This window comes from Zootoca vivipara, chromosome 3 (genome assembly GCF_963506605.1).
Source record: "Zootoca vivipara chromosome 3, rZooViv1.1, whole genome shotgun sequence".
Lineage (NCBI taxonomy): Eukaryota > Metazoa > Chordata > Lepidosauria > Squamata > Lacertidae > Zootoca > Zootoca vivipara.
The window spans coordinates 21,411,057-21,426,591 of NC_083278.1; the positions used below are offsets into that span (position 1 = coordinate 21,411,057).

The 15,535-nt window shown below is 43.8% G+C and overlaps 1 protein-coding gene across 1 annotated transcript in view; it reads left to right on the top strand.

Annotated features, from left to right (window-relative positions):
* CSMD1 (CUB and Sushi multiple domains 1) overlaps positions 1–15,535 on the top strand; it is a 915,553-nt gene that overhangs the window by 764,533 nt on the left and 135,485 nt on the right. The window contains exons 32-35 of the mRNA XM_035109950.2: positions 4,527–4,640; positions 7,449–7,544; positions 12,729–12,932; positions 14,339–14,463. Coding sequence (XP_034965841.2) covers positions 4,527–4,640; positions 7,449–7,544; positions 12,729–12,932; positions 14,339–14,463 — 539 coding nt within the window. The remainder of the gene's footprint in view (positions 1–4,526; positions 4,641–7,448; positions 7,545–12,728; positions 12,933–14,338; positions 14,464–15,535) is intronic.

Here is a 15,535-nt window from a genome sequence, read left to right on the forward strand (position 1 = left end):
CCTGAATATTTATCAAGATTATTATTTTTATTCTATTTCGCAAGAATAGTTTTAAGGCTCTACAGTTTCCAGGGCAATCAACAGAGTAGAGTTAACCACAGAAGATACCAATAATCAGAACATATAATGAACTATAATTGAGTACATCAGTTTTTATATGGGAATAACAATTCATTAATTTTTGCTCATACACAGTATTAGAGACAACAGCAACAATGTAGTAGGGTTTCTTTTATTAAAACATATGGCATAATCCAAAGATCTGAGTCTCCAGTTCTACCTGCCAAAGGGAGTATTGTCTCCTTTCATTCAAACAGTTTTCCACTACCACCATCTAGTAACCTGGATGCATTTTCGATATGGGATTTGGGGAGGACTTGTCTACGACTGAAATCAAAAAAAGTCAAAAAAATTGCGCTGGGTGTACCCAAGCTCTTTGAATGCCAAGAATTGCTTTTGGACCCTGATCCATGTACTCCCCCCCCCAAAAAAAATTAACACACACAAAATGAAATACAAATAAGAGGTGATGTCTGTATAATGGCTGATTTCCCCCATTCTGGGTGGGTGGCAGTAGTGGCCCCTCGTGGTCCTGCACCATCCCCAGGCAGCCAGATTGTGCAAGTCAGCTGTATGTCAGCATCCACCCCCGGCTGGCTGCATTGTAGGGCAGGATTGCCTGCCAAAGCCTCACTGGTGGACTGTGAGTCAGAAGTTCCCACTCCGGTTTGCCAATGACAATATAAGCCAACTACACCAGCCCCCCTCTGCATGGTCTGCAGCATATTCAGCATGCCACGTTAAAATGGTCTCGTTGGAAGTCTCTGTCAAGAAGCCAAGGGTGGGGCATATGGGCCATAGAGGGTGGCCTTCACACTAGATGGGCGTCTTGTAGAGGTCATAATCCCTGGCACGACCCTGAAATATCTCAGCCCTCCAGCAGGAGGCTGAGGCAGATATGCACCCAATGTCTGAGCCGAAATCCACCTACGTCTGGAATCAATAAAACTGTGGCCAATTTTATCCCAGATGGTTGTCCGATTGACTTTATCCAGCGCACACTTGCTATAGACACGGCACCCGGAGTAGTCTTGGTGTTGTGACTGGGACCACAACTTGTGGAAACACCGTAGAAACCTATGACATACATTTGGCCCAGATTGGGGTGGATGGGATCTACAGTATTTCTAAAATAAACTGTCCACTAAACATAGCATGCTATAGAATGAAAGGATACTTTAGTTAATTGGATTTTTAAAAATCTTTTTCTTCTTCTTGCTGCTGCTGCTGCTACTGTTGTTGTTATTTGTTAAATTTCTAAATGATCCTTCTTCCCAAAGAAGCCCAGGGTGGCAAACACCAAAACAGTAAATACTGTTAAAAATAAAATAAAGAAGCCAGGTTTTCAGCAGACCAATGTTTTTCCCCAAACCAGTAGTAAACAATGGGTTTTCAAAGGGAAAGCAGCAGAGCACCTCCCCCCCAACCCCTCCCCCCCGCTCAGACCCATCACTTGAAATCACTTGAAATCAAGGGTCAAACAGAAGTTTGGATGGGCCCTTAATCTAGGCAGACTTTTTTTAGTCTCAGCTAGTTTGACCTCTGTGTCATGTGGTGTCAAACATAAGATTTGTGGGCCTCATCAGGTCACTTTAGAGTGTTCCAGTGTGACTCACAGCTAACCTACTATTCTTCATACACGTTCCATTTTCTGTGCTAGAGAGCCACTAATTCACTCTTTGCTGTTGTGTTCAAGCTACAAATGCTTAAGGATAGACATATTGCCACAGCCATAAGAACTGTATTTCAGCTTCCCCAATTTATGGTGGAATTGATGGTTTGGTGTTGAGTTCAAGTAGAACTAACATTTTTCAGTGGAAAATTATTGGCTTTGCCTCAGATGTCTACACTTGGGTGGGAATTTGCCCTCCAACTCATTTGTGCTTGACACCACTGAATTGGGCTAATAAATTGTTCCTATAAGTTCTATATCCATGAGAAATGTTTATTTTAACTGATGTGTGTGTGTATGTGCTTGACATAAATAAAATCCCTCCTTTATAGATATGTTCTGGGGGGGGTGGGGGGTGGGTGGCCAAACTAACAAAAAGAAGTAATCAATTTCGTTGCAATGTAAAAAACCAAAACCAAAACGGAATTCTCTTTTCCCTTGATACTGAGGAGATACAATTTCACAGTAGGTAAATTCAGTTTTGTCAATGAGGGAATTAATTAAATTTGATCAGATAACACATTTCAGTGATTCATTGTCTTATTCAGCTAACTCCACTGTGCATAATGGGAAGCATTGCATTACTCTTTGACTGAGGGTGGATTTTTGGTGACTTTAGACCAGGAATAAAGTATGAGATAATATATCTACAACATTATAGTAAAGTTCCCAACAGATAACACTACACTTTGTTACTGTGTTTTCCTTTCCTGCCTGCTATAGAGGTTACAAACGAGAGATGGATAAAAGACTGGAGCATTGGAGCATTAAAATAAGAAATCACTGAGCATTCAGAATTATTAGGGTCCTGAGATGGCAATTACAATAAAAGCCTATTTGAGTTTTATACAGGAGACATATTTATGACATTAAAGTATGAGTTACAAAGTGCTTTCCCCCACTCACCTTGTGGTCAAATAGACATGTAATTTCTTTGTGTCATAGTGCTGCTGCTGAATTCTCTGACATTTCCCCATCCACAATAGTTTAAAATCTCAGTAAATTTGCTGAGAAACCTAATATTTTAATAGTTAATAAGGAGATAACCATTAGAAGTAATATTTCTACTAAATGAAGATTTAGTATTTATTATTTCTAAAAGGAAATGAATATTTTTACCATTATGTTACAATGAAACAGTATGAACCTTTATAGTAATAGAAAAGGCAGTGCCAATACAGTTGTACCTTGGATCCCAAACGCCTTTGTGATTCGAATGTTTTGTCTCCCTGTTGTGTTCCTGTTGGGGAACGTTCTTTGGAACCTGAACGTCCGATGGGGCTTCTGCAGCTTTCTGCAGCCAATCGGAAGCCGTACCTTGGTTTCCGAAAGTTTTGGAAGTCGAACAGACTTCTGGAATGGATTCCGTTCAGCTTCTGAGGTACCACTGTATTTTGAAACCTAATTTATAGCAAAGAAAAACCATGACACAGGGTAGAACAAGTTCAATTTTGCCTTTGGCTTTTGCTGTTGGGTGCACATGAAGGCTACTTGGTCTTTTGATTAACATAAGTGTACTATCATAAAGACTACATAAACACCAGTCTTTGGGCATGTGGGTCTTTTGCATCTGCTTGGCGTATAGTAATGAGCGGAAGCAGGCTATTCCTCTCTACATTGTTTTGTTGGGAGAACAAAAGGGATCCATTCTGTTCTCTCAAGGTTCTGGTGTGAATCCCAGGCATGCATAATCTGCCCTCTTTGAACCAACTCAGTTTGGAGTATGCAAGGAACAGACCAAGCATGGGCTGTTCTGGGATGGTACCTTACTGGCAAATCATGGCTGTTTACCAATAAGAGAAAGTGGGGAGGTGGTGTGGTGCAAATATAGCACAGGAGTGCCAGATTGGCTTCACTGCCCAGATTCCAGGTGTAATTGATTTTGGAAACATTCCTATAGGTGTGCAACGACTGTGAACAGAAGGAAAGTAATACATTTGACATACCAGCTACACTCCCCCCCCCCTGCCCCCTCATTCAGAGATGGTGAAAATCTTGAATGGCAACTTGCCTTTCCCAGAAATTACAACCCAGGCATTCAGTCTTGTTGCCTAGAAGGCAGCAATGCCTATGCTATACTCCCCAGACATGTATTTTTTCCGACAGGAGAAGCGTTGTCATTGCAGTAATCAAATCTGCAGAGACCTTCTATGCTTGGATCCACTGGCTGGAATGAAGGTCTGACCCTTGCCTTGGGATACTCTTTTACATATACTCCATGTCATTACCTCTCCCCAGCAAGAGCCTTGGGCATATTAAAATGTATCTCTCTGCCACCTCTCCCTTTCTTTCAAATTAAAGTCAAACCACAACTCCAGGCACAGTGCAGGCAAGTGCGATACCAGAGCTGGTCTTCAGGCAAATTCCTGCAACGCTTTTAGTACCTTCCCAGAATTATTCTGCTGGCTTCCAACTGAATAAGTGGATACAACAGAAAATGTAACTTCTTTGCATTTATATTTTCATATTCATAGATCTTATTCTAGTTATATGGAGATTTCCATTATCCCAACAGCCAGGTTTTCCACAATGTAATCACTATGTCAGGATACTTCTGTGCACCAAAAGATTTTTAGAATATTGCCTCACTAACAATACTTTCCAAATGTCAGTGCATGGAAGATTGTGGAATTATTGGTACTCACAATGAGAATCAATAATGTACAAACAACAAGTTGCATAGATGGAGCACAGCAAACAATCTTCCTTTTATCCCCAAAGAACTCAAGAAACTTAAGCTAATTTGTAATGTTTTACATTTAATATGCACTTAATTTATTATATTTTTCTCCAGTTGTGTTTGGACAATTTGCCTATTTCCAAACAGCTCTAAACGATGTAGTAGAATTATTTGATGGAGAATATCCACAGGCTAGACTTCTGAGTTCACTTTCTGGATCTCACTCAGGTAAAAATATATTTCCTAAGAAACACTTTGTGAAAATATTCCCATTTTTCATTTGTCTTTAGAGTCATTGTTTCCCCTAGACATTGCTGCCGTTCCTGTCTCTAGTTATTATTTTTCTTTAGTAGATCAGTGTGACATTATACTGCGAAGTTGGTGACCTGATAACCATATAGATTGAATTTAACTATGATGTAATCAGAGCAAATAAAATAAGTTCGGAGTGAGGACAAAGCTTCTTGCATTAGTTACATATCTCATTCCACTTAATCAGGAATCCAGTAGGTAGCTACTTAAAAAAAAAAAAATAGATGTGCGTAATCATTCTCTCTTTTTCTGAAGTTCAGAGGTGAATGCCAGAACTTACGTTCCAAGAACAGAAACATTCACATATGAGAGATATATGAACAGGCATGGAGGAACCTCAAGGTTTTCCAGTATAAAACATATTTAGGGGGATAACAACCTTTCCTAAGTATACTAAATGGGTATGGAATGCTTCCTGACTGTTGGAGGCAGTGGGAGGGGGACAGAAATCTAAGCAGGAGAGAGAGTGGAATATTGAGGAGGAAGGCATATGCCAGTGCTTCTCAACCTTTTTGGGGCCACGGCACACTTGTTCCGTGAAAAAAATCACGAGGCACACCACCATTAAAAAAGTTAAAAAATTTAACTCTGTGCCGCCCTATATTATAATTATGACTGTAAGAAACACTTGCCAAATATTGCTTTCCGTCAGGTCAGTGCTGTGTATTGGCGGCCGCCAGGCTCGTTTGCACTGAGCTTTGGGAAAGAGGAGGAGAAATATTGCTTTCCGGCGGGTCAGTGTTGTTCATTGGCGGCCGCCAGGCACGTGACAATGCAAATCACCCTTCTCGTCGTCGCACGTCACGGCACACCAGCCAGCGTCTCGCGGCACACTAGTGTGCCGCGGAACAGCGGTTGAGAAACGCTGGCATATGCAACTAACTGGAACAGTGAAAATGAACTTTCCACATCGCCAACATTTTGTTGCAAAACTCAGGGCTAAGCCCAAGGTAAGTCATTGTAAGTAAGAAGGAAGCACTGCAAATAAGCAGGTGGATGTTTTCTCCAAGCTGTTAAAAAATGTAATTAAAAAAAAGTGTTTTTGAACATTCTGTAGTTTATTTATGAAAAGCGGTACTTAGTTTCAGCAAAAGTGAGTTGTTTTTTGTATTACGTCTACCAATAAAATAGCACATAAAAACAACCCATCTCAAATGTAAATGTTTCATGTTTATGTGTATAGAACAGGGGTATCAAACTCAAATTCATTGGGGGCCGCATCAGCAGTTTGGTCACCCTCAAAGGGCCGGTTGTGTCTGTAGGACTATGTGTCCACTCTTTATTATCATAAATTATTGTCATTGCATTCAATTATTACTGTTTTTTGTAATAATGTAAGCTCATTCCCGCCCCCACGCGGATCACATTCCTGCGTCGTGGCGCGCATGTGGGAGGGGATGTAAACGAGGGAAATTTGAACAAAAGGTGGGGATCGACGGCTTCCAGGGGGGGGGGGGCTCAACTAAACCTTCGGCAGGAAGGAGAAAGCCACTGCTGGGATAAAAAACCTGCAGATGGAAAGAGGGCTTCCCTCTCCCGCCCTGCGCACACCCAAACCCCACTACGCTGCAACCCGCCCCATGCTTTGGAGAGGGGCAGGAACATGCGGTGCAGCGCCAACTCCCTGCTTTGCTTTTGCATCCTCCCTCCTCAGCGCCAGAGTCCCTTCCCCTCGCGCTGAGGGAGGGCAGCGGATTTCCCGAGGAGGAAGGCGGCGGCAGCCCCAGTGGATGTGCATCTTCGCATCAGAGCTGCTCTTCCCCCCCACCCGCGCTGTTGTCGTCTTCGCCGCCGCCTCTCCCTACCGGGACTGCAGGCAGAGGAGGCTTGAAAACCTCCCCCCCCCAAAAAAAAATTCCCCTCCCACCTACTCAAACCGCGAGGCGACTCCATCTGGAGCCCTACATCACGAGGGGCTGAGAGGAGGCGGCGGCAGAACGGGAAGAGCAGGAACCCGTGCCGTCGCCGTCGCCTCCCTCCCGGCTGCCCCCCGGGGAGCAGCTCCGCCGGAACTGAGAAGCCAAAGGGCGGCTCGGGGGTGGGGGGCAGAGCAAAAGCCAGGCACCCTCCCGAGTGTCTATGAGGAGAAAACGGGGGAAGAGGGAAGAGAAACCCGGCTCCATCAAGAGAGCGACTGTTGCGCTTCACCTACTTCCCCCTCAGGCTCACTCCGCGTCCCTTTTGCCCGCTCGCGCGCCCACCTCCCGGATGCAGCCGAGGAGAGAAAGGGAAGCGGCGGGCGGCGGCTCCCCAGTGCCGCCTCACTCGCTCTCGGAGACAACAGCAAAGCCCGTCAAATAAAAAATCCAGCGCTGCTCCGTCCCAGCACCAACTTTGCCGGCGGCGCCTGTAGGGCTTTCCTACCTCCTCGGCGGGCTTCCTCCTCCTCCTCCTCCTGCATCTCACTTCTCCGTCTGGCTGCTGTGCCACCGCCTCCCTCAGCCTCATTCGAAATTGAAATTCCCTGGCCAAGGCCGTCAGCGCGGCTCCAGCGCCCCGGCCTCCGCCTGCAGCCCCGCCCCCGGTTTTGACCCTCGGCCAATCACAGGCTCCAGAACTACTGTCAGTGGCTATTGTTGGCGGCGGCTACGCGGGCCACATGACGAGGTCTGGCGGGCCGGATTAGGCCCCCGGGCCTTGTGTTTGACACCCGTGGTATAGAACATAGGCTTCTGTCTCTAGTTATTTTGTTCATGATTTATCTCTGTTCATTTTAACTTGCAGGAGAGACTTTGCCCTTAGCCACATCCAATCAGATTCTCTTGAGGTTTAGTGCCAAGAGTGGAGCATCTGCCAGGGGCTTCCATTTTGTCTATCAAGGTATTGGTCTTTCTTTTTCTTTTTTAACCTTCTTGTATTTTGTGGACTTCATTGCCTTGGCCCTCACTGCCAGAGGAAGAACTCAAACTCCCAGCTCCAGTGCTGCCCAAGACTTTCATGCTTAAATCCGATGGGTACACAAGGTAAATACAGGTTACATAGGAGGCAGAATGCATGGCTAAGACCAATCAAACAAGTAACACCCACACCTTCTTTAGAAGAGCAGGGTGGCTACAGTTGTTGGTGTGGCAATAGCTTGCCTGAGACTAGGCAAGCAAAGGTGGATTCCATCAAGTGGGCTGGCTCTTGGAGGTTTGTCTGTGCTGGTGTCTATGTGTCCGTGGAGATGCAGTCAGGGTTGTCTCAGCATCACTTACCCTCCAGAAGGGAAGGCTCCTCACTGGCAGGAGCAGGCTCTGGAAGCAGGAGGTTATGCTTGTCCAGTGTTGTAGGGACAGGGCATTCTTTTGACAACCTGCTTCACCCCTCCCCAGGATCCATATATCCATCCTCCAGGCCATCTGTACCCCTTCCCAGCATCAGTCACTACTTGGGGGTCTTCATTTCATTTTCCCCATCTTGCTCTGGACCCCTCTTCTGGGTTCTCAAGCTACAGGTCTCTGAATTCTTTCCATTCCTCCTCAGCATCTGATCACCTCCTCTACACCACCTCCACATGGGGTCATGACATATGTATGGTCTCAGTACCACCGTGTGTGTGTGTGTGTGTGTGTGTGTGTGTGTGTGTGTGAAATAGTCATGGGAAATGCAGCATGTTTTTAAGTGCTTTTCTAATTGATTCATGCCATGTTTTGCAATCTTAGCTATTTTCCTTTAATTCACAGGGTGTGTTATTTGTCATCATGATTGTGTTCAGAGATTAGATTAGGCACATATAGGGTATTGTTTGCTAGTTTGGGGAGGGAGGGAGGGGTGTTTATGTTTATTCATCACTGGCATTAGGATATAGGATTACTCTGTCTAGTGGCATTTGAGAATAAGAAATGCTATTCTCAGCATCTTGGAACGAATCAAGTAAGTAAGCCTGCTTTATTTATCTCTGGAGAACCTTGCAGCTAGTCAAGTTTCCATTTTTGGAAGATGAATGCATTAGGATCCCTAGCTGCTAAAGCTTTAGCCAGGGCCATGTGGCTTGTGGCATTTAATTAGATTTAGTAAATATGCTACCACATATTTGGGGATTTTCAATCTTCTTGTGAAATATAGGAACAGATTTCCCAGGACTGCCTGCCTGCTAATGTTAAGATACCTCTGAGAGCAGCATCCCCATTCCTGAATGAACACTCTAATCTGGCCTGCAAAGTCAATCATTTTATTTATCACCCAGTATTCCAGATTGACCCTATTACGCGTTTGCTTTTCCACTAGGCTGATTTCTATTTTGTTTCATAGCACTAAAGGATGAATAATAATTACTACAGAAAATGCAATTTCTCTCTGATACCATCTAAGAAGACTAACTTGTCAACATTATGGTTTAGAATTAGACTGAGGATTAGGAGGGAGAGGACGCCCATAGCTAGCCTCATTGTATATTCTGATCACAGCTAGTGAAATATTAGATTTCAAGCTTTGGTATAATAGGGCTCCCCCCGCCAAAAAAAATTAATGCCATTTTCTCAACAGATTTCTTTTTGTCTCCAATAATCTGCCTTCCTTTTTGTGATGACTCACATTTCTTTACATTTCATACTTCACAAAAAGCAGGATGATTAGCTGTTACATGAATGAGCGGAACCTCTACAAAAAAATTCCTCAAAAAACTGTGTTGACATTTTATAATGTTAACTAGCCTCACATTTTTCAGTACAATTGGGTTTTAAAGGGAGCCATTTGCTCTCATTTCCATAATTATGCCATGCTGGCTTATTTCCTATAGCTCTCTGAAACATCCAGTGCTAGCCCAAGACATTAGCCCTTGCAAAGCCTATATGGTTTACTCTAGTGAGAAGGAACTCACATCCCACCATTTCAGGGCCTTTGCACAAATGCAGTTTGTTTGTTTGTTCATTTGTTGTATAGTGCCTTGGTTTACAACCATAATCTGTTCCGGAGGTCCGGTTGTAAACCAAAACAGGTTGTAACCCAAGGCGCGCTTTCACCAATGGGGCCTCCAAAAAAAATGGGTTGTAATCCAAAAAAAGGGACACACACTTCTGGGTTTGACGTGGTTGTAATCCAAAATGGTTTTAATCCAAAGTGCTTGCAAACCAAGGTACCACTGTATTTATTAAATTTATATTCTGCCCTTCCCCCCAAAGGAGCCCAGGGCAGCAAACAACAAGCAATAAAGCAATGAAAACTGTTTTGTATTAGTACAGTGGAACCTCGGTTCACGAACACCTGATGCCTTTGCAGAGGCCCGGAGCGCTTTCGGGTAGCCTGGAGCAACTTCGGCTGCGGGACACCGCATAGAAAGGAGCCTTTTCCCGACGCAAGTGCCCTGCGCTGCAGCCACGTCTCTTCAAGGCAGCAGAGAACAGCGCAGGAAACCCGGGGTGGGGGGGGTTCCCTTCGGAAGCTCTTACCTCCCAGCAGCAGCGGCAAAAGGGCTCCCAGCAGCGGCAGCAACAGCAACTGCGGAAGAGGAGGCGGGCGGACGCCCCCGAGCCGCTTCATGGTGGAGACCCCTGCTGCAGCTCCCGCAGCCCCTGCATGACACAGCGGAGGGGACGAGAGAAGCGAGGCTGGGCATTCGTCGTTGCTGCTGCTTCTCTCGACCCTGCACCGACATCTCTCTCCACCCCGCAGGAGTGCGACGGCAAAGGCCCAGTCTCACAACCCCTCCGTGAGGCTGGGCCTTCACTGTCACGCTCCTGCGGGGTGGAGGGAGATGTCAGTGCGGGGTCAAGAGAAGCAGCCGCCGCCGCTCCAACCAGAGCCCGACGCACCGCGAGCCACCCGGCCAGTCGTGGTGCCTGGTGGCGGCGGCGGCCGCTCTGAGGAGGAGGAAGGTCGCCTGGCCGGCACCGCAGAGATAGAGAGGGACGGAGAGCAGCGAACGTCACCACCGTGCAGCGAAACGACTCAGGAGAACTCAACTTCTCGCCGCTCACCAAGCAGGGGAGAGGCTGTGTCATGCAGGGGCTGCTGCTGCTGCTGCTGCTGGGAGCCCTTTTCTACATGCAAGGTAAGAGCTTCCGAAGGGACCCCACCACCCCCTGGGTTTCCCGCACTGTTCTCAGCCGCCTTGAATGAGACGCGGCCACAGCGCAGGGCACTTGCGTCGGGGAAAGGCTCCTTTCTCTTCGCGCAGTTTGCTTTTCTGCGATGCGGCGTCCCGCAGTCGAAGTTTCTCCGGGCTTCCCGAAAGGCGCTCTGGGCCTCTGCAAAGGCATCGGAGTGCTTCCGTGGCTGTGTCCCGAGCCCAGCCCCCAAATTAGGTAAGGAAAATAAATGTTACAGTATTTTTTTTCATCTACAATACTGTCTTAAATATTTTATAGTACAGTACATTGATTATTGCCTTCATTTTATGTATCAACGGTCTTGGTAGACAGTAAAAAGCGTGTTAAATTGCTGCTTTAGGGGGTGTTTTCCATCTTCTGGAATGGATTAATCCACTTTCCATTGCTTTCAATGGGAAAGTTTGCTTCAGTTTAAGTATGCTTCAGTTTATGAACAAGACTTTCGGAACAAATTGTGGTTGTAAACCGAGGTACCATTGTATTTGTATTTTTAAAAATGTATTCGTCATCATTCAAAGAAGTTTTGTAGGTGTCTCAATAGTCTGTTTCAAATGGGTTCCCCGTTTAAATCGGGCAAATCTGTATTTGCTGGACTACATTTCTCATCATTGGTTATGATGGATAGGGTTCATGGGATTTGAAATCTAACAGCATTTGGAGGGTCATATGTTTTACAGTGCTTCTTTAAGAAGCAGTTTGATAATCATTGCTTCTTCTTCAAAATATACATGGAAACATAAGGATTGGAGCTTTGTGGCATTGCTAGTACTTCCTAGGTATTCCACCTGTTATCCTGTGCAGTAATGGGCATAGGCAACACTTGACTAAGAGGATGAGCTTTAGTATCATCCATTTGCTATGTTGATAGACAGATATTAAGAAAAATAAGGGATACATGTCATGTGACAAAGGTATTTGAGAGCAGAAGCAGTAAAGGAGTCTAGAAATGTTGTGAAATGCTGAAAAGCTGCAGAATTATTTAGCATGCTGAGTCACTGTGACTTATCTTGAGGATGACTCATTCTCTGCATAAGTATTGTATCTGCTTGCAGGCAGACTCAGTGTCTCACTCTGTGTCTGTGACTCAGTACCTGCAGTGTGTCTGTGTGAGGTGGAGCCTGTGCTCTTTGAATGCTGTGCTCAATGGAAACTCTGTGTATGCTCTGAAGCTAATTTAATCTTCTGTTCATTATGCTGTTATTTGCAAACAAGTTTATTTTAACTCAGTAAAGCTTTTATGCTTTTACTGAAGAAGACTCTGCATTATTAATTTACGCTGCACATCAACACATCCAGTTTGGACTTGTGTGGGACTTCTACAGGGCTTCTACTGCTAAAAAGCAACTGAATGGGAGAAGGCCTATTATTCTGTATATTATATTTTGCTACCAAATAGTGAGGAGCTGGGATGTAGCCACTCTAGGCATTAAAGGTCAACCATATTGCCAGGGCCTGTGGTGGAAGCATAAGCATGGCATTATTGCAATCGTGTAGTTTGAGCCCAGTTGTGAAGTGTGTGGAGTCCAAAAACCCATACTTAGCACTTAGCAGCAAATGGTGTTCTACACAGAATGCAGCCATACAAAAGCTGAAGTTCAATACCTGTTTGTTTATCCAGCAGTTTATTTTTCTGCCAGCTTCTTTTAGCTGAAATAAAGAATATTTCTTCTCCAAAGCAGTCTGAATCAAATCAGTCACACTACATTCCACCCAAAAGGTGTGTTTCTTGTGGACTTGGTCTGTCGTACTCATCTATTTAAAGGTTAGGTGTCAAAATTAAAGAGTGGCTTGGCTGAATTTTGGTGTGACTGTTGTGGAACAAGTGACTCAAGGAATTCAACCTGATCGGTATAATGATGCTTTTAGCCAACAAATCATATTTCGGTTTCTTTAAGGAAGCCTCTGTTAATGCAAACTAAACTATCTGTAGTTTCTAGGTGATGTTTCTCAGACTACTTTCTTCCTGTCCATGCAGCTGTTCCAAGAACCAGTGATACACAATGCAGCTCCGTGCCAGAGCCAAGATACGGTAGGAGGATTGGCTCTGAATTCTCAGCCGGTTCCGTGGTTCGCTTTGAATGTAGTCCCGGCTATCTTCTGCAAGGCTCCAAAGCCATCCGCTGCCAGTCTGTGCCCAATGCTTTAGCTCAGTGGAACGACACAGTGCCAAGCTGTGTGGGTAAGGCATTATTATATTTAGGTCGTCCGTTTCTAAATCAGAATTCAAGAACACTTACTTGTTTCATCAAGTAGTATTTAACACTTAAATTCTCTCTCCATTGATTAATACTGGTCGTGTCCAATTTAAAAGAGCAATTTGTCATTTCAAAAGTAATTGAGTACCAGCTGGTTGGTAGGCAGTATAGTGTTTCACATAATAACCTATTAGATTAACAAGGTTGACGCATGTTTTGCTGAATATTTATTATCAGTGTGACTGCCTTCTAAAATCATAAGTATAATATGGAGCATAATGTCAGTGTCTAGAAATCACCCTTTTGTTAATTAATTGATCCCCCCCCCAATGAAACATCCTTTATAGCAGATTTATAACTGACACAATTAGAAGTCTGTTGTTACAATGTCATATTTTAGTAACAAGATCCAAAAAAAATTCATCCAAACAATGCACTTAACACTGTGTTTTGTCAGTGAAACTCGCTAATGGAATTGTGTTTACTGTTTTGGATTCTTTTGCATGTATTAAGCATATTTTTTCCCGTTTTTTTCTCTCTCTCAAGACTTGTGCGTTGCAATTATTAATAATTCTGACAGGGACAGTGTGACTTTCGAGAGAATAAAATAAGATCATAGTGATTTGAATCATAATGCCTAATATAATTTTACTTGAGTACATTCAGCTCCTAGTATATTGTCACGGGGCAGAAGAAAGTTCTGGTTTCCACCTTGGACATAACTAATTCCAACACCATGGAGTTTCATCTTTATTTTTATTGAAATTCTCTTTAATCTGGATGTTAAGAAGCATTCATCCTCTCTCTGCTTCATATCCAATATAAGTATAATTAAAATTAATATATCAATGTTGCATGGGCAGACCCGGCAAGCAACCATAGTCCGTCCTGCAGCGTAGATTCAAACCTACCTCTCTTCTGTGGCACAGACCCTATTTCTCTGCCAGTTTCAAAGAAGGGTTTTGTTTTGTTTCTCTCTCTTTTTGTCTGGCTACCTCTCTTACTCTGAAGACTCTGTGGCTGTTTTCCTGCCCCATTCTCTACACCCTTCCCATTCCTCTGTGGTGCTTTTTCCTACTCCGGTCTCATAATGCATTGCTTGTTTTGTGGGGAAATTGGACTGGAATAAGAAAAAGGAAGAAATTCTGGAGTAAAGTCACCTGGATTTAAAATATCATTTCCATGGTTTGGCAGCCATGGTCACTATTAGAGAATTTTTTTTATTGAATGTGCATATTTCTGTGCATTCATATATTTAGAGATACTTCCTTTGAATGTGAAAGTGTGTCTTGCTTTGGTTGAAACGAGGTCTTGTTTCTATTGTTAGTGTTACTTTGCTGTTCCCTGAGCATGACTTTACCTTTGTCGTTATCTCTAATTCTATTTTCAGTGCCGTGCAGTCGAAATTTCACTGAACGGAGGGGTACTATATTGTCTCCAGGCTATCCCGAACCTTATGGTAACAGCTTGAACTGTGTGTGGAAAATCATAGTGACTGAGGGATCAGGTATTCAGGCAAGTCCATATTTTGCCCACAGTGGAATATGAACTACTTCATAATAGTAGAAATGAATTGATTGTTGATTGATCACTCCTCTTCTCAAACCCTAGCCAAATCTAAATAATAATAATAATAATAATAATAATAATAATAATAATAATAATAATAATACCGGTAATAATAATCAGCTTGCTTACATGTATTTGTTTGTTTGTTTGTTTGTTTGTTTGTTTGTTTATGGCATGTATATGCCATCCAATCAACTATTTTCCCAGGGTGGTGTAAAACAGTAAAATACAGTTAAAAACAATCAATACAAAAAATATAAAGGAAAACAAATCACAAATGCACAAACAGCATCACGAGGCAACATAGAACCAATTTGCCAATGGTGTAGATCTCTTAAGTTTGGGCAAGTATATAGATCTCCATGTTTCCAGAGTTGGCAGAGTTTCAGTACAGCTTAGGCTCAGGACCGGCCCAAGAAATCTTGCTGCCCATGGCAAAGGGCAAGATGCCACCCGTTAATTCCATGAGCAGAGGCTGACTGGAATCTTCCTTCGGCACTGGCAATGGAATAACACCCTCCGCTGTGCCTGGGAATGGCTGGCTGCTTCAAAGAGTGCATGATAGGCTGTGTAGCATGCAAGTCTCTGATCTCTAGTAGAAGGGAATAAGTAGAAGGGAATAGGTAGGAAAGAGGAATGCCACTGCTGCCTCACGTCAGCACCCACTGCCTGAGTACAGCATCTTTTTCACTTTGTCTAATGGTAAGTCTGGCCTGATCAAGTAACACCCCCTCTCATTTCACCCCACATGGCGCAACAAAGCTAAAATCACTCCTCTCGACCCCACTTATTATGCTTAAAAGAACTAGTTGCAGAATCAGGATTGATGTTGCAGGGCATTGGGCTCGGGGTCCCTTCCAACTTTACAGTTTTGTGATTCTATGATTCTTTGTTCCTTTTATCAAATCATTCATTCATACATAGTTAAATAAAGGAATATCACCATCTGCTGACAGCTAGAGAAACAACTAACGAGGGCATCCAAGTTCATTCAGTTAATTTAACACCAAAGGTCTTT